At 39.6% G+C, this 21,692-nt stretch overlaps 2 protein-coding genes across 2 annotated transcripts; both read right to left on the reverse strand.

The window, feature by feature from the left end:
• Positions 1-41: 41 nt before the first annotated feature.
• On the reverse strand, positions 42-8,830 carry eno3 (enolase 3, (beta, muscle)). The gene is made up of 12 exons (XM_007234130.4): positions 8,724-8,830; positions 5,472-5,557; positions 5,196-5,291; positions 5,033-5,091; positions 3,584-3,653; positions 2,656-2,789; positions 2,189-2,411; positions 1,364-1,561; positions 907-1,108; positions 494-602; positions 338-396; positions 42-223 (listed from the first exon to the last, which is right to left on the reverse strand). The coding sequence occupies exons 2-12, from the start codon at positions 5,554-5,556 to the stop codon at positions 154-156; spliced, it is 1,305 nt and encodes a 434-aa protein (XP_007234192.3). The 5' UTR covers position 5,557; positions 8,724-8,830; the 3' UTR covers positions 42-153.
• Positions 8,831-13,117: 4,287 nt separating this feature from the next.
• pfn1 (profilin 1) lies at positions 13,118-18,823 on the reverse strand. The gene is made up of 4 exons (XM_007234131.3): positions 18,730-18,823; positions 18,475-18,617; positions 14,815-15,010; positions 13,118-13,751 (listed from the first exon to the last, which is right to left on the reverse strand). The coding sequence occupies exons 2-4, from the start codon at positions 18,604-18,606 to the stop codon at positions 13,654-13,656; spliced, it is 426 nt and encodes a 141-aa protein (XP_007234193.1). The 5' UTR covers positions 18,607-18,617; positions 18,730-18,823; the 3' UTR covers positions 13,118-13,653.
• Positions 18,824-21,692: the final 2,869 nt, after the last annotated feature.

Raw genomic sequence — 21,692 nt, forward strand, 5'->3', positions numbered from 1 at the left:
TTTTAATTAATGAAGAAATAAAACAAACAGCAACTCCCAAATGGACACAAATCACACATTTTATTTCAAAAACATGGCAAGTCTTCTGCAAAACCATAGTCTTGGTCAAAGTGTGTGTATGCATGCATACAGTGGAAGAGGACTAAGGTTGGTTTAGTTCACTTTGGGGTGACGGAAATCCTTGCCGGCAAACTTGGCCTTCTCGCCGAGCTCTTCCTCGATCCTGCACACACATACACAATAACTCAGCTCAACTGCATAATCATAATTGATTAGCATGAGCCCATTGGCATAATCAAACTTAATAGCATGTGCTTATAGAGGGAACACTACTCACCTCATCAGCTGGTTGTATTTGGCCAAACGTTCTGACCTGCAGGGAGCGCCAGTCTTGATCTGTTTAAACAGAAACAGAAGCAACACATTAGCAACACTAGCTAAACACACATTTACTGATCTTGTGGAAATACACAAGCATGTGTGCATGTCTTACCTGTCCAGTGCAGAGGCCGACTACCAGGTCAGCAATAAAAGTGTCTTCAGTCTCACCGGAACGGTGACTCACCATCACTCCCCAACCATTAGACTGGGCCAGCTTGCAGCTATTTAAATATAAATACAATAAAATATTTAATATAGGAATTAGTTGCAGTATTGTTCATTATTGAGCAGGAAAGCTTTAAGGGCTCTGTGCTGCAGCTCCATGAGGAGGCCTATATTGTATTTTGTGGTGCAGCTTGTGGTGCAGCTTGTGGAGCAGCGAAGGTCTGTACTTTGTGGTGGAGCTCAATGAAAAAGCCTGTTGTGTTCTGAAGCTTCACAAGGAGGCTTATGCTCTACAGTGGAGCTCTGTGAGGAGACCTGTAAGGCCCCATGGTGCAGCTCGGTAAAGGCCTGTATACTCACGCCTGAATGGACTCTGTGACGCTGCCAATCTGGTTGACTTTGAGCAGCAGGCAGTTGCAGGCCTTCTTCTCCACAGCCTGTTGGATACGCTTGGGGTTGGTCACTGTCAGATCATCACCAACAATCTGAATGTCCACAGAGCCAGTGAACTTTGACCAGTTCTCCCAGTCATCCTGATCAAAGGGATCCTCAATAGACATTACTGTAACACACAGATTTCTTTAATATGAAACAGTTCAGGTCTGCAAAAAGAGCAGAGTCTACATCATTAGAATACAGCCCCAAACATGTTCTTTCAATTATATCGTTTATTGGTTGAAAAAACTTTTCAGAATGTTGGAAAAAATCCTATTCAGCCCAGTTGCAGCATCTTCTGGTATTGGACTATAAGCAGAGAGGAAGCTTTGTTACTATGGAAGATGACATTTGGGACAGATCATATAAATAGGACTTTTACCTGGGTAGTTTTTGATGAAACTCTTGTACAGGTCCCCCAGCTGGTCACCGGTAATGTAGCGCTGTGGGTCGTCAGGAGATTTGAAGTCCAGATCATATTTTCCCGCCTTGTGGAACTCCGATGCTGCCACATCCATTCCAATGATGATCTTATCAGGATAGCCCGCCTTCTCAATAGCAGTCTTCAACAGCTCCAGAGCTACACACACAAAATATGCAAATATTTTAAAATAAGAAAAAAAAACCCTGATTTAACACTGAACATATTAATTGTAAGTGTAGTTAATTAAAAAAAGTATAATGCTTAACAAAATAAACATGCTGAGTAGAGATTCTATGTGCAACTACATGTACAGCTGGGGTGTAACAGACCACAGAGAACCTGTGATCCATAAGTACATACTAAGTGACAATTATTAAAACTTAAACTTAAAAAGCCACCTGTATCGTTTAAACCATGTAATCTGTACTGATTGGAAAAGTAACAAATATGTATGTAGCCACTGTTACATATTTTTATGAAAAGAAAGATCGAAATAGTCCACAATTTATCCAAGATATGTTCTGTTACACTAACCACCAGAAGGTGGACTTCCAGAGAGACAAAGCTACATGACCAACTGCTCATAATGTAGTGGGAGGAGTCTGGTGCTACAGACAAGCACCCTCTCTTCGCAAGTCACGGGCAGAAGCATGGCACATCTAATGAAAGCTACTATAAAAGTAACCCAAATCAAATATCCAAGTAACTGAAGACATCTTTATGTTCTAATAAGCAATGAAATCTAAATTTGAAAAAAAATATATATAGAATACAGCCACTTACCCTCATTGTTCTCAAGGATGTTTGGGGCAAAGCCACCCTCGTCACCTACGTTGGTGGCATCTTTGCCGTACTTGGCTTTGATGACATTTTTAAGGTTGTGGTAAACCTCAGCTCCGATCCTCATCGCCTCGCTGAAGTTCTGAGCTCCAACTGGCAGGATCATAAACTCCTGCATCGCCAGTTTATTCCCTGCATGAGACCCACCGTTTATCACATTAAATGCCTACAGACAGACAGACAGACAGACAGACAGACAGACAGACAGACAGACAGACAGACAGACAGACAATTACAATTAAACATAGTATTAAGACTGATCTATATACAATTATATACATCTATATACAAACACAAAACCAGTCAATTATTTATGTTTGCGCAGATTAGTCTTTATACACAGACTTTTGAGTGTTTAAACATAAACTCAATGAAAATTAATTTAAAACCAGTTCAACACAGGTGTTTACCGGTACTGGTAGGATGACGTCCTTGTTTCCAGCTAAGTCAGCAATGTGTCTGTACAGAGGAACTCCCTTCTCTGCTGCTCCTGCTTTACACACCGCCAGGGACACGCCCAGGATTGCATTCGCACCAAACTTAGCTACACAGACACACACACAATGTATAAATTACAAGTTTATTTAAAAAAATTAAACTGAAGTTGTTTACATCCAGATATCAGTCAGTAAATCTAATGCTGTAATGGGGGGAAAAATTATATTTTCCCACCCCTGTTATTTATCCTACACAGCAGTGTTGTAGTTAATTATTTTTTTGTGTACAGAGATTGTGTAAAATATTAAGTGTAAGGTCTTCCTTACAAGTATGTGCTTCATGTTTGAAGAGGCTTCTAGCTGCGTCTGAAAGCTACAGCCATCTTTATGGCCTGGTTATGCATGACATCAAACTTTGAGACATTGGCTTCCCCTAATAGGCTGCCATACTCAGTGCTCCAGGCTTAGTGGAAATCTTTACTCAGCAAAATAAACAGTTTAAGAGAGAAATCTGTAGATTAATATTTAGCGCTGGTTTGACTTGTCTGAAAATGTTTAAGAATTACAGATGTGTTTACTTAACTTGGCTTTAATGCTGAATTAGAAGAGAAACATACCGACACCCCTGTTCCTAACAAGTGCTGCTTAAAATGTGCCTTATAATCCGGTGTGCTTTGTGCATGAAAATGGACCAGAAAATAGACATTTATTGATAGTGTGCATTATAATCCTGTGCGCCTTATAGTGCAAAAAATATGGTACGCCTGCTTTAAGGCAGACCAGAACTTCTTGAAAATAAAAGAAACAGTGTGGCATTATCTACATTCCCCAATTAATCTGCTACACTGTTAAAGTCCGAGTGTCCCCCTTTGACAAAATTTTTTAATGGGGTTTTACATACATTTGTTCTCCGTTCCATCAAGCTCCAGCATGAACTTGTCAATCTTCTCCTGTTCAACCACACTCAGTTTCTGAAACACACAGATACACACACAGTGTAGTTTATCCCTCTAGTGGTCACTTCTGTTAGCTGCTCACCACCTCCACTCACTTACATACTTAAAACACAATATCTAAAACAGTTGTATAATACCTGATGCTGGTTACTGCTGAGGGCTTATTACAAAGTCATGCCAGAGTAGCGGTACCAGAATTTTGGTAGTCAGCAAGGTCAATAGAATAAGAATGACTAAACCAAATTAAATACATGTATTTCAACATGAAATCTGTTTTTTACCAGTAACAAGAGTGGAATAGAGTTTTTGGTTCAGTGGCTGTTTTAGAGAACTGTCAAACAAATAAAAAGCACACCTACTGCACAGCACTGATCTCAGTCTGCAAAAAAACATTTGTATTTGTCTCTTAATAAGGAAAAATAATTGAGGTTATGCAAATATATTGAACAATAAACAGATAATATCTTGACGGGACCCAGCTTTTGTCCTTTTTTGCCCCTCTAGAGGGCATGTCAGGGCTTGTGTCCCAACCGTGGGGTCATGTGATTACTCTGGTAGTTTTTAGTCCCATGGAAGACTAGTACAATAATTTTTACTGGTTCTGAAGTAGCGATTTTCATAAGGACATCGCTGGTTCATACATAAAATGGAAGAGGCCTTAGTTGCCAATGTTAGCACAAGACTGTACAAAATTGTACAAAACTATTTTAAATCAAAAATAAATAAATAAATAAATAAAATGTGGTATTTGGCTGTGACCACTGTGTGGGAATCTGATGGCGGGGGGGTTGGGGTTGGGTAGTCGAGCTTAACGCCACATCAGCTCGTCGGCTATTTCGTGGCAGGATAGGTACTGTTTATTCACAAGGTTCTACGATCTAAGCCATCGCAAGGCAGACAGACACAGACAGACACACAGACACATTCACTCACACCTAAGGGGCAATTTCAATCAAGTTCCAATTAGCCTGAACGTGCCGTCTTTGGACTGTGGGAGGAAACCGGAGAACCCGGAGGAAACTCATGCAGACACGGGGAGAACGTGCAAACTCCACACAGAAAGACCCGGGTCGCCCCAGCCGGGAATAGAACCCAGGCCGTCTTGCTGTGAGGCGGAAGTGCTACCCACCGCGCCACCGTGCCGCCCATCTAATGGCGGGGGGAAAAAAAACAAACAAAAAAAAAACACCAAAACTTGTTTCTGACCAGGTAGAATGAAACTAGACCAAAATATGGTTTAAACTGTGGTTTAAACCTCACTGAACCACACGACAAACAAATCCATATAATTTACTGAATTTAGATGTGAAGACAAATGCTCAAATCTCTGATCATAGAACATTTCACACCATAAAATCAAAAAAGTTCAGGTTTTGTGCAACATCAGATTTTACCTTCTCGATCAGCTTGGGGGCAAGGTCCTTATTCACATGATCTACAGCTTGTTGAGTTCCTACACACACACACAGTCAGTCAGTCCAGTGCACATCTGTTGTATGTGCTGTGCATGTGTATGTGCTGTGCATGTGTATGTGTGTGTACATGTACAGTACGTACCTTTCCCAAGGTAGCGACCCTTGTCTCCATCTCTAAGCTCTAGAGCTTCATGGACGCCAGTGGATGCGCCACTGGGAACAGCTGCTCTGAACCGACCTGAGAGAGAACAGGATTACTGCCTTTACTACAGTCCACCATCACTGGAGATCCACCACTCATTATTACTGTGATCTTCCATCAGAATATCACATCAAAGCTTTAACGCTTAATGACAAATCTCCTAAATTTGCTTTTTACTACACAATAAATATAGAATCAGGGTATCTGCACACAAACCTTTCTGAGTGTAGAGGTCGACCTCGACAGTGGGGTTTCCTCTGGAGTCAAGAATCTCACGAGCGTGAATCTTAGTAATAGACATCCTAAGAGAACGAGAGACAGAGACTTGTATAATCACATGCCAGGACTCTTATCTCCAACACACAAACAGTGCAGCTGTCCCTGCAGAGATCACACTCTTAAGGGATCCTATTTATAGAGAAACAGACTGGGGATGTGTGTATCTGTGCGTATGTGAGTTCTGTCTATACACCAGCTGACCTTTACAGGGTCCAACAGAACACTGGCCTTTCAGTACAGAACATATGACCAAACTGCCTATATATACACACACATGCATACATACACTAAATATACACACACTGCCTACACATGCACTGTGTTAAACACCAGCTAAGGCTGACCCTGTCTCCACCTGCAGGCCAGAGAGAAAATCACAGCTGTAATATTGCTATATAAATACAGAGAAAATTTCCCCCACCACCACCATGCCCATCAGAACCAGCCACAGACCTCCAATCTGTGCATACCTACTTCAGTAGTTATACTAAACTACTGCAAACAAATCAGTTTGATTTACTGGATTCGAAAATGAACTCGAGACGTGTTCTATTAATTCAAATCAAGGCAATTCATCTAACACTCATTTTGCTCATACAGATCCAAAGTCCAGTGTTCGTGCATGACATCAGGGGGTATAGAGATATAGAACAAAACGTGTTCTATAAATATATTAAAACATCATATAGGCCATATTAAACACTGATTAATTGGGGTTGAGGCAAGACCTGTGATACAGGGTTTAATCTGTTAAATATTTAAATCTGAACTGCCAAGCATCAGAACCATATGCTCTGTGTTAGTGTGTGAGGGAGAGAAATTAATAATGAAATATGAAATTAAATTATGAAAATAAGTGTTAAATGTTCAAGTGAGTTTTTTTTAAATATATAATATAAATATATATACACAACTCAAACTCTTTCCTCACTCCATAATTTCAGAAATTAATAATAAAAAATAAAAAAAAGTTTTAAGTATGGGGACTTACAGAAATGTTTGACCACTGTCTGTTTTTGATGTATGTGTATGCGTACATACACACAAAGATTTAAATGTCCCATAATGACATGTATGATTCTATATGACAATAAAAACATAATAAAAAAAAAAAAAGAAATTAATGACACTTGGTATTAGCAGCAAGTGAGCAGCAAGTCCCCAACACTCCATTATCTGTGTGATATGCAAAAACAATGTGTGTGACCTTAAAGAGGGACAGAAAGGCACATCTTAAAGGTCACACATCACACACACACTCACGTAGCTGCGGTGTGATCAGGTAGATGTACTTTAGTCTTAGTCCATGCCTGCGTGTGCAAGTTGATGTCTGTGGTTCACTCATTAACACTGAGCTCAATCTGATCTCGGTCTGCAGTGTATCAGCTCATCAGCTGCAGCATCTGCCTATTGACTCCTATAACAAGTGCTGGGAATCAGTAGCTTTTTTTGTTGCTGTTATACCTGAATGTCCAGACCAGAGTCTGAACCAAGGGTCATTGTTTTATTGTAAACATGGTTACACTGTACACAGTTTAGTTTTGGCTTTATACTGCAGTTTTGGAAGCAGACTACAGAATTCAGAGCATTATATCACAGTGTTATCATTTACTCACGAAAGAGTTTTGTTTAAGACTAGCTAGTTAGCCATCTTGTGCAAGCAGTTAACTATACATTTTCCAGAGGATCTCTGGATGTTGTTTACACATTTCACAGAGACCTCTCGGCACCTTTTCACAACAGCTTTTGTGGTTGGGTCCAGATTGAAAAATTCACCATATGTACAGCACATAGAGGTCAATGTGAATTACACTGGAGTACCCCTCAGAGTCAGTGTAAGGTTCATTAATTGAATTTTCTGACTAACAGGCTAAACGCAATAGTAGAAATTGGATTAACTGTAGTGCAGTGTTCAAGAAATACATTTATACATTTTTACAAGTTTTAGTTTTTTTTTTTTATCTCTGCCCCCAACAGTCTGAGTTTGTTTTTTTTTCCATTATTCAAGTTGGATTATACAACTAGATTTGTGTTACAAGACAACAATGGAAAAATCTAAAAATTGAGACAATTCATGGTCAGTTTGACTGAATTCTTTTGACTGAATCAAGCTAAATTTGAAAATAGAAAATTGGGTATAGTGAAGAGTACCGTGAAGAAATTGTTTATCCAATTTTTAATTACTTAGTTCTCTCATTTCAGCCTTTCACTAACTTTCAATAAAAATGAAAAGCTGACTCTTTTGATTTTCAGATTTATAAAATTTTTGCATCCTGTAACAAATCTGATGGTATAAAAAATTGCAAAAATAGAAAAATCAGGAAAATTAAGAGATTTATTGTAATTCCGAGTTGAGGGGCAGAGATGAAAAAACAAATGGAAAAATAGATGAACACTTATTTCTTGCACACTGCACTACAAAAAAGGGAATTTTATTATCCAATTTTCTATTTTTGCATTAAGTCTCAAACTGTCAAAGATTTATATTCATTATTTAATTAAGCTTATATTTTTTTCTTGGATTTCTGTTTGCAAAAGGCTGAAATAAAAAATAGATAATTGAAAAAAAATATGAAAACCAATTTCTTCTTCACTCTACAGAATGGGAAAAATGATAAAGTTTTATACCCAATTTTATTTTTGTTTAATCTAGCTTGACAAAGTCAGAAAATTAAACTGCTAAAAGGTTAAACTGACCCCTGAGTATCTTCACACTGACTTCGATTAGTCTACAGAGTGTATGTGGCTTCAGAGATTAGTATTCATTTACACACATCTGATTTCCCCACACTGGACTTAATCCCCTCGCTCGCTTCACCTGCAACTCCTCCACTCAACTGACTAATCAGCGCTCAGCACCTTATCGCACAACACTGCCCACTGCAGAGCGAACACGTGCGCGTAAAAGGGGGCGTGGTGGTCATCGTTCAGAACATCACGCTGAACTGAGGTAAGACCTTTGTCCTTCAGAGTTTAACACAGAACTGTTGCTCACACGCAGAACACAGGCGCGCGCACAGAGCTCAGTTCCTGCTTTATTTCAGTGTCAGTCACGCTGCGCACGCGGAACTACAGAGTGTTAAACTTCCCAATCAGCACGAGCCTAAACTCACTCCCCGATGTAAATAAGAGTACTAATGTAACTCTACAGAGAGAGAAAGAGATTAAGAGATAGCGTTTATACTCTACCTGGCTTTGCTGCTGGTCGGTGTGTTCTCGTGCCTGTCTGTCTGAACAGCGCGCGCGTCACCAGCCCCGCGACATCTTTTATAGGGGCGCAGGGGACCGTCTGACAATTACACACACAGTCCAATAACGAAAAGTGTCCCTCCCTCCCTCCCTCCCCCCCCCCTCTCTCTCTCTCTCTCTCTCTCTCTCTCTCTCTCTTTCTCTTATGCTGTCCATACACTATACGACACCCTCTCACATCTTAAGACTTGTCACAGACTTTTTACTCACAGAATAGTCACAGGCTAAGATTTCGCAAAGACCACTTACTGCAAGACTGCAGCTAGATTCTTTCAGAGATTATTTCCCATAATGCATTTGGTGAGGTTTACATACAACACATATTACATATTAAATTACAAAACAATTGTATATCAGATTTATCAGAGACTTACAATTCTGTCCCCGTCAAATAAAATAACTTTACATATAATGACATAATTATGCAAATAATGCATATTAACTGCAAAATGTGTTCTTTTTAAAATCATTTGTAAACAGTCACATAAAATATTCTTGCCTTGTGGCTTCCCATAGCTCTTCAATTGGTTGTTGACATTGTTCATGTCACTATGTGCATGACTGAAGTCTCAAGATAATATTAAACATAGTTAATTTTATCGGAACGTCAAGACGAGAAAAAAAAATACTGACTAAAACTTTAAATCCTAACCAAATTGCACTAAGCGATTGAGATAATGCAAACGCGACTCGACTGCAGCCAGACAGTAAAATTGCTTGAAAATCGCTAGGTGTGAGGTCGGCATTACACACACATATATACAGTACCAGTCAAAAGCTTAGACACACTTTAACAACTATTAAGACAAACATTTGTATTTATTTATTTATTTATTTAGTAAACAATAATGTCACAAAAATGCATTGTGGAATACAGTGAATAGCCTTATTTGAGTAATGTTCTATGGCAAGAACTACTCAACTAAGTCAAGAAAAAAAAAATGACTTTAAGAATTGAAGATCAGTCAATACTAAACATTTCAAGAATCAATGTTTATAATCTATCCAAGAATTCACTGGTTACTCTGTCATTCTGGGATAACTGGCCCTTTAAGTATGTCACTCTTGATATCAGTGACATCACAACCATTCATATTTGTTACTTTACAATGAATTGTACAATGAATTGAACACTGAAGACACTTCAGCAACTAATCATATTAGTTTCACTTCATATTTTTCATAGTTAAATGTAAAACTGAAACTGAGTCATGGTTACATTTTATGGCAATTTTAATCATTTTGGAAGTATTCATTAAAATATACACTATATTGCCAAATGTATCTGCTTGCCTGCTCTGCTCTTGGCTTGAATGGAACTGCTTTGCCTTAGAAACCAATTTTATGAAGCCCTCCACGCACTTTTGCTGATCTGAAGGCCATCTGAAGTCCTAGTCTGGGGATCTGTAGTGATTAAATGTGCAGAAAGTTGGTGACCTCTGCACACTATGCTTTTTAGCATCAGTTAACCCTGCACTGTTGTTTTTTGTTGACAGAGCAATTTTTTCCTTCCCAGTTGTTTCCACTTCGATAATAATATCAGTAATATCACTGACAGTTGGCTGTTGAATATTTAGAAGTGGGGACATTTCTTGACTGGACTTGCACAGGGTCTCCATCATACCACCGTATCACACTGGAATTAACTGAGCTCCTGAGAGCAACCCATTCTTTCACTAATGTTTGTAGAAGCAGTCTACATGCCTTGGTTTTATACACCTATGTCCATGGAAGTGGTTGGAACCTGAGTTCTATGGTTTGAATGAGTAAACTCAAACTTTTAGCAATAAGTGTGTCAGAACAATGTGACCATAAACCATTTAATATGTTTGCATCAAATGACAGTTCATCAATTCATTGTGGCATGAATGACAGGAAATATAAAACTGAAAATAAAAAGTGATTCAACTAAGAAAATATCATTTCTGTGTAGTCTGAAGTCTTATAAATATGATTTTTGTTTTGTGATAAATAGACATTTTAAACGTTATGAGACCCTAAAAGGTTCACATTGTTGTGATAATCATCCAATGATATTTAAATATAAAACAACTCACCTCAATTAATAACAACAATATTAATTATAATAGTAGTTATAATATCTGATTTTTGTAATTCGTGTTTTGAGGCCCTCCCAAGTGGAATAGCTGTCCAAGGCTAAAGATAAACTAGCTGTTAACTGTTTTTTGAACATAAATGAAGGCTATCTCTCGTATTCTGCATTCTGTTGATGTGTTGCTTGTGAGCGCCTGGAAAAACAAAGTTTTGTCATGCTAAAATTCAGACGCTCCCTAGTGGACTCTTTGAAAGGTCAAAGTTCACTCACATAGAGTGTCTTTGAGTTAGAAATATCCCACACACACACACATACACACACACACTGCATGTGTGTGTACCCCCTTCTGTCCCTCAGCCCTTTAGCCTGTAGCCAAAATTAGTTGCCCTATTATCTGGGTGCATTCTGAAACAAAAGAATGTGTGTGTGTGTGTGTGTGTGTGTGTGTGTGCAGCTGTTCACTCAGTGGGGAGCGGTGCAGCTGTAGTAGTGATGTGACCAAACATGAACACATTATAATGAATGAACATAAAATCAGTTCTAAACAGATACAAAACCAGACACCATTTTATAAATGAAATTAAATGTAAGGATTTATGTATGTAGTGCCACCCTCAGCCAAAATCTGCTGCCCTGTGCTGATATTTGATGTTGTTGTTTTTGTGCATATTTGCAGAGAACAATATTCAATGACCTGCCAAAAGTGATGGGACAGGAATGAGTGTCGTGTCCCATGACTTTTGCCATGTCCCATAGAAGCTAAAAACTGACCTGCAGGATATGCATTGTGCATCTTTACTGCATTGCATTTTAATTAGATTTCTGTTTCTGAGTTTGCATGGCCAATTCTAGCCAGACTCTGCCAGTCACCATCGTAACAACCCACTAAACTGTCCAATGTGGGTGGTACTGTGAATCAAGAATGAAAAATATCCCATCCATCTCATACAAACTCTGAGCATTCGTTGGCCAAGGTTACACCTCAGTCACAAGATAATACATTGCAGCTACTGTAGGTCTGGGTGTTACCAAGCTATCCCCTGAGGTAACATGTCATAATCAATTTACACCATATCCTATGATTTTTGGCATGTCATTATATATGTAAACTCCTGTACATTTCTGAAAAAGAAGGGTTCTTTGACTTTATTAAGGACCATGACATTATACAGCAACAGTTCTTTACATACAGTACTTTTTTGAATTCCTTTAGAATTATTAATATACTGACAATCTGGCTTTTGAGTGCTGATTGGCTTGTGTTCTGAATACTGAGTGCTCACTGGCTAGTGTTCTGATTATTAGATGCTGATTGGCTGGTGTTCTGAGTAGCATTCTGGCTAATGTGTTCAAATTGGCTGGCATTCTGTTTTTAAAGTGCTGAGTGCCTCACCTTTTGGTTACTCAGTGCTGATTGGCTGGCATTCTGGCTACTGTGTTCAAATTGGCTGGCATTCTGGTTTTTAAGTGCTGATTGCCTAGCCTTTTGGTTACTCAGTGCTGATTGGCTGGTATTCTGGCTACTGATTGCTGATTAAAGGCACTCTGGCAACTGAGTTCTGACTGGCTCTTTATTTTGGGTACTGAAAACTAATTGATTGCAGCAGTTACCACTGGCTGGCATCTTGGCAAGTGAATTATGACTGAAATTCTAGGTACTGTATGCTGATTGGCTGGCATTCTGGTTACTGAGTGTGTGATAATTGGCATTCTAGCTATTGAGTGGTTATTGGTTGACACTGTGGCTACTGAATGCTGGTTGGCTGGTATTTAACATCCTGACATCGTTAGAAAGTGATATAGAAAGTTATAGATGTCAGAAATATCAGCAGTGTTTCATAGGCTGACAGTGAATGAATGACAGTGAATTAATTATTAAGCTCCAGAAGAACCCATTAATTTTAGATTTGCGCCCTAGTGTCCGACATGGAGAACTGTCAATTTTCCTTATTTCATACTCTGCATTGATCAATTGACCAGCAGATGGTGCCAAAGCTACAGCTACACAAAACACTGCTGACATGAAAGGCAGTGACTGCATGAAAAAAAAAAAAGGACACACTCTTTTTACACACCAGGAAACCACACAAGCTCTGTGTGAGTGTCTGTATGTGTATGTGACATACATAACTTCCTGTTTGTCACTTTACTGACTGCTGTTTCCTTCTTTCTCAGGCAGAAGAGTGCATGTTTCACTTCTGCTCTTGATAACCTATAATAAGTTATTTTTTCTCTCACACTCTGCTGTTGGAATAAACACACACACAACCAGCAGGGATCTCGGTAAAAACCTAATCTCTTTATTTGGCAGCCAGGTGGCAGATTTGTTCAGAACAGCTTCTAAACAAACCAACAAACAAATAAACAAACAAATAAACAGCCTGAGATGAAGCTCCACCCATCCAATGACACGTACCATCAGTTGATCAGTAAATAAACCATTGATCTTTGACTGGCTGCAGCTTGTCCTCCACGCACCACCTGAAGCGGTGGAGTGGCCAGATTGTGTGTTTGTGTGTATGTGTGTGAGGAGGGCAGGCAGCAGTGTGTGTAGAAAGGGAAGCAAAAGAGAGAGAGAGAACTGACCTTAGACCAATCACCCACACACACACACACACACACACACACACACACACACACACACACACACACATACACACACTCAGCTGATCCTCAGTCAGAACTCTCCTCTCTGCTGCTAGGGAAGGGTGTATTTGTATGTGTGTGTGTGTGTGTGTGTGTGTACAGCAGTGAATGACAGGCAGTCAGTGTATGTGTGTGTGTGTGTTTGTGTGTGAGACTGTAAATGTGTGTTTAGAGGTTCATTTTTCGGAGGTATGCGGTCATGTCAAACACAGGAGGGTTGACCTTTCCACCGTGGGCATCCTTCACTCCTTTAGCTATAATCAGAGCTGAGAGAGAAAGAGACAGGGGGGATTAGAGAGAAAGAGAGAGAGAGAGAGAGAGAGAGAGAGAGAGAGAGAGAATAATTAGTAACTGTGACTAATTATACCAAGTCCAAACAGTGAACTGCTACTGGGACTCATTTAGAACTATAGAACTACACTAGTCTTATAGATCAAGGCTGGTTTAAAAGAACTACACTGGTCTAATAGATCAAGGCTTGTTTAATAGAACTACACTGGTCTAATAGATCAAGGCTTGTTTAATAGAACTACACTGGTCTAATAGACCAAGTCTTCCTTAATAGAACTACACTGGTCTAATAGACCAAATATTGTTTAATAGAACTACACTGGTCTAACAGACCAAGGCTGGTTTAATAGAACTACACTGGTCTAGTACATCAAGGCTTGTTTAATAGAACTACACTGGTCTAATAGACCAAGGCTGGTTTAATATAACTACACTGGTCTAATAGACCAAGGCTGGTTTCAGAGAACTTCACTGGTCTAATAGATCAAGGCTGGTTTAATAGAACTACACTGGTCAAATAGACCAAGCCTTGTTTAATAGAACTACCCTGGTTTGATAGGCCTCAACAAGTCTGGAGAGGTCTAATTGAACTGAACTGGACTAATGAACCAGACTGGCCTAATGGGACAGGACCCATTTAACAGGACCAGACTGGTCTAATAAAACTAGATTGGTTTAATGGGATCAAAATGTTCTAATAGGCCATGTCTAGTTTAATGGGACCAGACTGGTCTATTGGAAGTGGATTGGTTTAATGGGACTAGGCTGGTCTAATCGACGGAACTGGTTCAATAGATCCAAACTTGTCTAATGGTCTAATAAAACAGGACTGGTTTAATGGGACCAGAATGGTCCAACAGACCATGTAGAGTTTAATGGGACAAGACCAGTCTAACAAAACTGGACTAGACAAGAACAGTCTAATGGACTGGTTTGATAGGGCCAAACTTGTCTAATGGGACCAGGACTGGTCTACCGGAACTGGACTGCTCTGAAGGGACCAGGCTTATCTAATGGTGTGTTGTTGGTGTGGGTTACCTTTCATGGTCTTGCCGATGGTGAAGGGGAATGGGTCGGGATCTTTGTCTGATGTTTTCATTTTGACGTCCATGGTGTTCTGACCGTCGACATTCAGAGCGTCTCTCAGCACCGTGCACTTCTTCCCCGCCAGAGTCACTCCGTTAGCAAAAAGACCACTGCGGTCACTCGCAACAATCGCCTTCACCTCCGCCGCCTAAGAGAGCGCAAAGAGAGAGCAAGACAGATAGAGAGAGAGATTAGATCTCTGCACCCCACTGTGAGATAACACACACCCACACGCTCAAACATGTACGCTGATGTTTGAAGCGTTCCCCTAACCCTACCCATCCCATCTCACACACACAACACACACGCACACATTCCTGCTGAAAAGTTGTCATGTTCCTTCATGTTTGAGGAGAATGATGACACAGGTTATACTGGTGTGTAACTCAATTAATCCGTGTAGACAGAGTTAATAGCAACAGCTACCACTGACTAATATCACTGTTATTACTATTAATGTTCATTATATTAATCATCACTAATACAACACATCGTTTTCCCTGTTTAGATCAAAAACAAACCACACATTACAACACACACTACCGGCTGTGAATGCAGGCTGGAGCAGAACAGTGGGTTCTGTAGCAGTTTAACATGTTTTCTAATTGTCTACTGGGTTTTCTACTGGTCAAACAGGGCTGATCCGATAATGGGTTGTTTTGGTGGATCTTTGATTTGGTGATAGCTTTGTCTAATGTTTGTTCCTAACAGGACTCGATAGGGTTAGAAGTTGACTCTAATGGGAATAATGCTGCACTCACCAGCTAAAATACTAATAATGTAACTACTAGTGGGAAATAGTTTCCATCAACTCTTACAGCTATGGTTAAGGAAGCACTAAACAGCACATAACTGTATGCGTGTGTGTGTTTCCGGGTGGTTTCCAGAACGATGCCCTGAAAGAAGGTTTTTCCTTTGATCTGACTCCACCCCCAATGCTTCCAGCAAGAAATCCCTGAAGCAAATAAAATTGAGTGGGAGGAGCTTCACAGAGCAGTGTGTGTGTGTGTATTAGTCTGGCATTTTGGAACGGTTTTTAAAACAGTAAAGACATGTGTAGGCATGAGGAAGAGGAACAGTCATAGACCCACACACACATTTTAAAAGAATGTGTGTGTGTGTTTGTGTGTGTGCAATGAGAGTGAATACAGAGCATGTGTTCATCTTGTGACACTCAGAACAAAAACAACTAAAAGAGGAAAGAATCTTTCACACGAGTTTGCATTACTGCACTTGTGAGGACGTCCACTAGCTTTTGCAGTAACCCCTAACTCTAATCCTAAACCTGCACCAAACCCTACCCTCAGTGTCCAGAAAAGCTCATATTTCCAAAACAAGCTGCACTTGTGTTAAAAAAAGATCCTGTTTTCTCCATCAGCACCAGGACATAAAGTGCTGAAAAGTCCCCACAACTTTCTAAAACAAGTCAACATATTGTTTTAGCAGAATGTGGTGTTCCTCATTCCTCTGTTCCGCAGTTTCTCGACTTTTAGGATTAAATAGACTGAAAGCAGGTTTGAGCACCTGACCACCAACACACTCACACTCATTCTTTCTCTCTTTCCTTATTAGGTTAACCAACAGACACATTTCTACATAGTTAGAAGAGCAAAGCTACATTACGCACCACACCCAGTCTCGCCTACCCTAGCCCACACTGCCAAAACGTTTTGCATTAACAATTTGAGTTAGACAAATAAGTATATTACTATTATTATGTGCAAATTTTAGAAAAGAAAACTGAACCAATTTTTCACTGTGCTAAAATTAAAGAGTGTTTAAAGAGTATTTAAAAGAGTAGTGGTCACTCCCTCTCTCAGTTCAGCCCTTATATGGAAACTAAACTGCACAAACATGTTACTTTCAATTTACTGTTTTTGTAATGCCACAAAAATCAGTGCATTTATATAAATCCACCCCTGCAGCCCGGCCTCTTCCTATATATAAATGAGTTTTCCCTTACAATAATGAATTAAAGTTCACCGTACAAAACAGAGCTTTTATATAATTAAGGCACAAATTAGTGTATTATTCATATATAGAATAAATTATCATGTATATTGTACAGAGAAGTACACATACACACACACCTCATTGACAGCTGTCAACCCCATCAACAGCGCCCAAAACATCAATACCCTAATATATGGTTTATATTATTGCTCCATATAGGACTGCAAGTTTGTACTCTATTCGCTCACTATCAATCCCCACCTCTATGTATATTGATTTAAATTGCCTGTGTATATTTTATGCATGAATGTGTGAGTGTACATACAGTACCAGTTAATAGCTAGGCACACCTCTTCTCATTCAATGTGATCTCTTTATTTTTTTTAGGATTATTTTACTTATTTAAATGTAATATTGAAAACATTAAAGCTATATAAGAACACATGCAGAAATATTTTTTAAAGAAAAAATCATAATATTTTTTATACTTTAGATTCTTCTAAGTTCTTCTAAATTAAACAAAATAAACATAAAGAAAATATTTAATGATAAATGAGAAGGTGTGTCCAAACTCTTAACTGTATATAATTGTGTGTGTATATAACTGCTCACACACTTGACTGACAGGCCTCGCCCTGTCAACACGTTAACAGTTAATCAATCAGTGATCAAAAACTCTTCATCCTCCATCAGTCTGACTCTACTTCCTCCGAGAGAGAGAGAGAGAGAGAGAGAGAGAGAGAGAGAGAGAGAGAGAAAGAGAGCAGGGCGAGGGCGTGCACGAAGGCGGAAGTGAGTCTGCAGCGCTGCACACTTCCTCCCCGCGTGAGCGCGATGTTTAAGTCTCATGCCCAAATAAGGACAGGAATCAGCAGCAGCTCACGCAGCATCAAACCCAGAACTACACACACTGAGTTCAGTTCGGCTCGGTTCGGCTTTTACTCTGCATTTAACACATACACACACACACTGCAGGCGAGTTCACAGTCATACACCTGATCAGTCGGATCGATAACCTAAAAGTGGAGGACAGCAGCTCAGTGCGCGCCGCAGCCGGTCAACCACAGATCACGGTGTAGACCAGTGTCTCTCAGCATCCCAGTCTCATCAGACAGGCACGAGCTGTCTGTCATTAATAAGAATTAACAAATAATCTTAATACGGTCTACAACTCCTTACAGAAAGGGTTTCAACTCTGAAGTTGCAGAAGTGTTTTTTTTTTAGCTAGAAAACTTTAAGCTAGTAAGAGTAGATCTCTGAAGTTCCCTAAAGTTCTCTGGTTTTGTAAGTCTGAAGTAGGAACAACTCTAAGCTAGAAAATTCTAGTAGCAGAACTGTAAGTTTTAATATTTTGGTTCAATATAGAGTTTTACAAATATAGCGTTAACAAATTATGGTTCTAACAGTCTGTTGAAGAGAAGAACTAAGTTAACGAAGTTTCAGAACTCTTTCAGTTTCAAAGCTCTATATAATCTACATCTAAATTCTTCTGCATGATAGAGCATGCCTTCTTCTACAGTTGCAGAGTCTCCATCATAACGGGAACTGATCAGAGGTGTTGATCAGTATGAGTAATTTGTTGATCATTATTGATTAGTATGGGTCAGTATTACTAAGTATTGATGAGTACAGCTGAATGCAGGTGAGGGTATTGATTACCGTGACTCCGTTGAGCCAGCCCCCCGGCGACGAGGCCCACACGGACTCCTGGCCGGGCGTGTGTCCCACTATGACGGCGTCATCCAGCCAGTCGCTCTTGGTCAGATTCTGGATGTAACTGTCCCAGCTCATCTTTGCGCGCGCTGCTCGGAGAGAGAAAGAGAGGTAGAGTTAGAGTTCTATCAGAGATTTTACAGAGAAGGAAAGAGAAATAGAGAGAGAGAGAGAGAGAGAGAGAGAGAGAGAGAGACTTACTGTGAGTTGGAGTCAGGAGCTGAACTGAGGGCTGCTGCAGAAGTGCAAGATGAGGAAGTTCGTGAGAGTTTATATCAGCGCGCGCCCTGCCCCTCTTCCGGACAGAGAGAGAGAGAGAGAGAGAGAGAGAGAGAGAGAGAGTTAACTGTATCTCACACACAGTATGTGATCTGTCCTCTTTTATACATATTTATATATATTTAAATTAGCGGCATAAAAAACGAATTATTTAATTACATGCTATGTGATTAATTAATCTAAATGAATGACATTCATCACATTTTGCTTAAAGAAGTATTTTAACTGTAAAAATTCCAAATTATTTTAGTTGAGGAGCAAATGAATGAATCAATACCTGGCATAGACTTAAAAGCTCTCTGTAATAATAAATAATAAATAATGTATCTCTCAGTTTTTTAGCCATTTTTAGATTTTTTATAGTATGCCAAAAATGTATTAATAAGTTACAGAAGGTGGTCACTACATTTTTACATTAACAGCTGAAGTGTGTTGCTCTGTAATATAAAAAAATAACATGCCAGCCCTGCTGAAAAATGAGAAGCAAATATTAAGGAAATTTTGATATTTGACAATATATTGGTCAAACTAAGAAATACTTAGTAATGTCGAAAAGGAAGTTCTATATCTTTGTACTATACATCTTTTAATACATGCAATTTGGCCTTGAGAACTTATTATGAAGCCCAAAATGGCAGATTAGCCATAATGGTTAATGGGAAATGGCAAACTGTCGATGCTAACTGTTTTCCGAGCTGAATTAATTACTAATTTTTGATGACGGATGGCACTGGGCTGGTTAGTTTAGAAGGTTCTGGGGTTTGATAACAGATGGATGAAAGCATGGTGGCTAAGTGGTTAGCACTTTCCCCTCACAGGGCTAAGGTCCTTAGTTCAAGTCCTTACGGTGGAGGTTCCATGTTCTCCCCGTGTCTGCCAAGGGTTTCCTCCCACAGTCCAAAAACATGATCAGGTATCTGGACCTGGATATTCTAAATTGCCCAGAAAATATGGATACCCTGGTGTGTGAATGTGTGTGACTGTATGCCCAGATATAGATTGGCACTCTGGGTTAACTTCTTAGTGCTTAATGCCGTCCTCCAGGTTGTTTCAGGTCGTTCTGGATGAGAGTATGTTGTGTGCAATTGGTTCTCAATAGTAAGTGTAAATGTAATTGTCCTTGAGTGCCTTGAGTGCCAAAAAGGTGCTATAAAAGTGTAATTGTAAGTAAGGATGGTACTGTGCTGGTTAGATTAGTAAGTTCTATATTTTGATAACAGATAGATGGCATTTGAGTCTTTAGATATTGAACTCAGAACACAGAAATGCAACTAGTGGCTTAATGCTAGCTAGCAGGCAAACCTAGCAGTAGGTTTGGAGCGTGTTGGTCCTGATGTTACCCTTGAATCGTAAAGGATTTACTCCCTGATTTTTGATATCAGATTGATTTTACTGAGCTGGTTAGACAGAGTAAGTTCTGCTGAACTTCTATGATTGGTTCATCCATATTCAAACTCACTCACTACTTAAGAAAGTCTTAACTTGGGTCATTTGCTTAGCACCTGCCTTCATCATTGTTTGATTGCCCGCAGCACCTCCGGAAGGCTAAACACCTACTGTATTACTTAAGTAACTTTATACCTCACGGTCCTATCACTTAACCAGGGCTGCACCCAGCCCCAGTGGCACCATTATTGCATGTTCATGGCCACCAGTTCTATTTGCACTCTTTGAACTTCGCCACCCAAAACACTACAAACATCTTACATTTATTTAAATGTAAAGTTAAAGTATCTAACCAGTTTACAATGGTCAGCATTTACCCTGAGAGAGAGTTGGCTTGCTTAGCCTTCACCAAGCCATGCATCAGCAGACGTAAAATAGCTAAATATCTACGTCTGATGCTCACTATATAAAAAAATATCATTTCATAGCATTAGATCTCTAGCAATAGTGAAGTTTAACAGTTTTTCTATAATTAGCTATGTTTGTGTGTTTTCAAAACTTATTTTTGAAAGAAGGGGCAGCACTCATGAGACTCATGAGAAAATAGTATGTCCCCTTGTCTAATACACTGTTGTTTCTCCATTTGAAACCAAAACAGCAAAACATCTCAAGATGGATGAGACCTTACAGAGCTAGACAACCTGTATAATCAAGATTGACCACACTAATCAACCTGTATGACCAAGCTGATGAAACAACATGACCAGTACAACTAGCATGACCTTAATCAAATAAAACATACAGTTTGCTGATCAAGTCATTGGTATGTTTTGACCAGCTTTTCAACCACCTTATAGACCATGCAAAACCAGCTACCAGCAAACACTAGTCCATCCTTTCTGTAAGCTCTGTAAGTTGGAAGGTGAAGTGCAGTTAATCAGACTTCTTGTTCTAGAATCTTCCACAGGTAAATGGAAATACTCACCTAGCCATCCATGTGATGGTGATAAAAACAGAAACAGACCAGACCATCTTCTTTTCAACCACCTTAGACTACCCAAAACCAGCTACCAGCAAACAATAGTCCATCTTTTCTGTACGTTCTGTAAGTTCTGTAAGTTGGAAGGTGAAGTGCAGTGAATCAGACTTCTTGTTCTAGAATCTTCCACAGGTAAATGAAGCACACTCACCTAGCCATCCATGTGATGATGATAAAAACAGAACAAAACCAGATATTCTTCTTTCAACATGGATCACACGTCAAGTGTGCATGAGCATTCTGACCATGGTTCAGGTCTCATGATCTCATGGTTCATGCTGGTCCTTTGCTGTGGCGCAACACCCTGCCCAACTGCTAGTGTGATGATCCGAGGAGCCATCGCCTGTGAGAAGTTGGTCATCCCTATTAGTGATACAAGAGACACTAACAGCTCAGCAAAATGTGACGGACATCTTGCGGCCACATGTGTTGCCACTGGTGGCAGGGGTTACCAGGATAA

Source organism: Astyanax mexicanus, chromosome 13, assembly GCF_023375975.1.
Source record: "Astyanax mexicanus isolate ESR-SI-001 chromosome 13, AstMex3_surface, whole genome shotgun sequence".
Taxonomy (NCBI): Eukaryota; Metazoa; Chordata; class Actinopteri; order Characiformes; family Acestrorhamphidae; genus Astyanax; species Astyanax mexicanus.

Bases quoted from the DNA above. Each gene is read 5' to 3' on its own strand.
- eno3 (XM_007234130.4), bottom strand. From the start codon at position 5,556: ATGTCTATTACTAAGATTCACGCTCGTGAGATTCTTGACTCCAGAGGA. The intron at 5,092-5,195 runs GTACGTACTGTA...GTGTGTGTGTAG, and splicing joins GGGTCGCTACCTTGGGAAAG to GAACTCAACAAGCTGTAGAT. The intron at 1,109-1,363 runs GTAAAAGTCCTA...TGTGTGTTACAG, and splicing joins TTTCATCAAAAACTACCCAG to TAATGTCTATTGAGGATCCC.
- pfn1 (XM_007234131.3), bottom strand. From the start codon at position 18,606: ATGAGCTGGGACAGTTACATCCAGAATCTGACCAAGAGCGACTGGCTG. The intron at 15,011-18,474 runs GTAATCAATACC...GCGCTCTCTTAG, and splicing joins GCTGGCTCAACGGAGTCACG to GCGGCGGAGGTGAAGGCGAT. The intron at 13,752-14,814 runs GTAACCCACACC...TTTCTCTCTCAG, and splicing joins CATCGGCAAGACCATGAAAG to CTCTGATTATAGCTAAAGGA.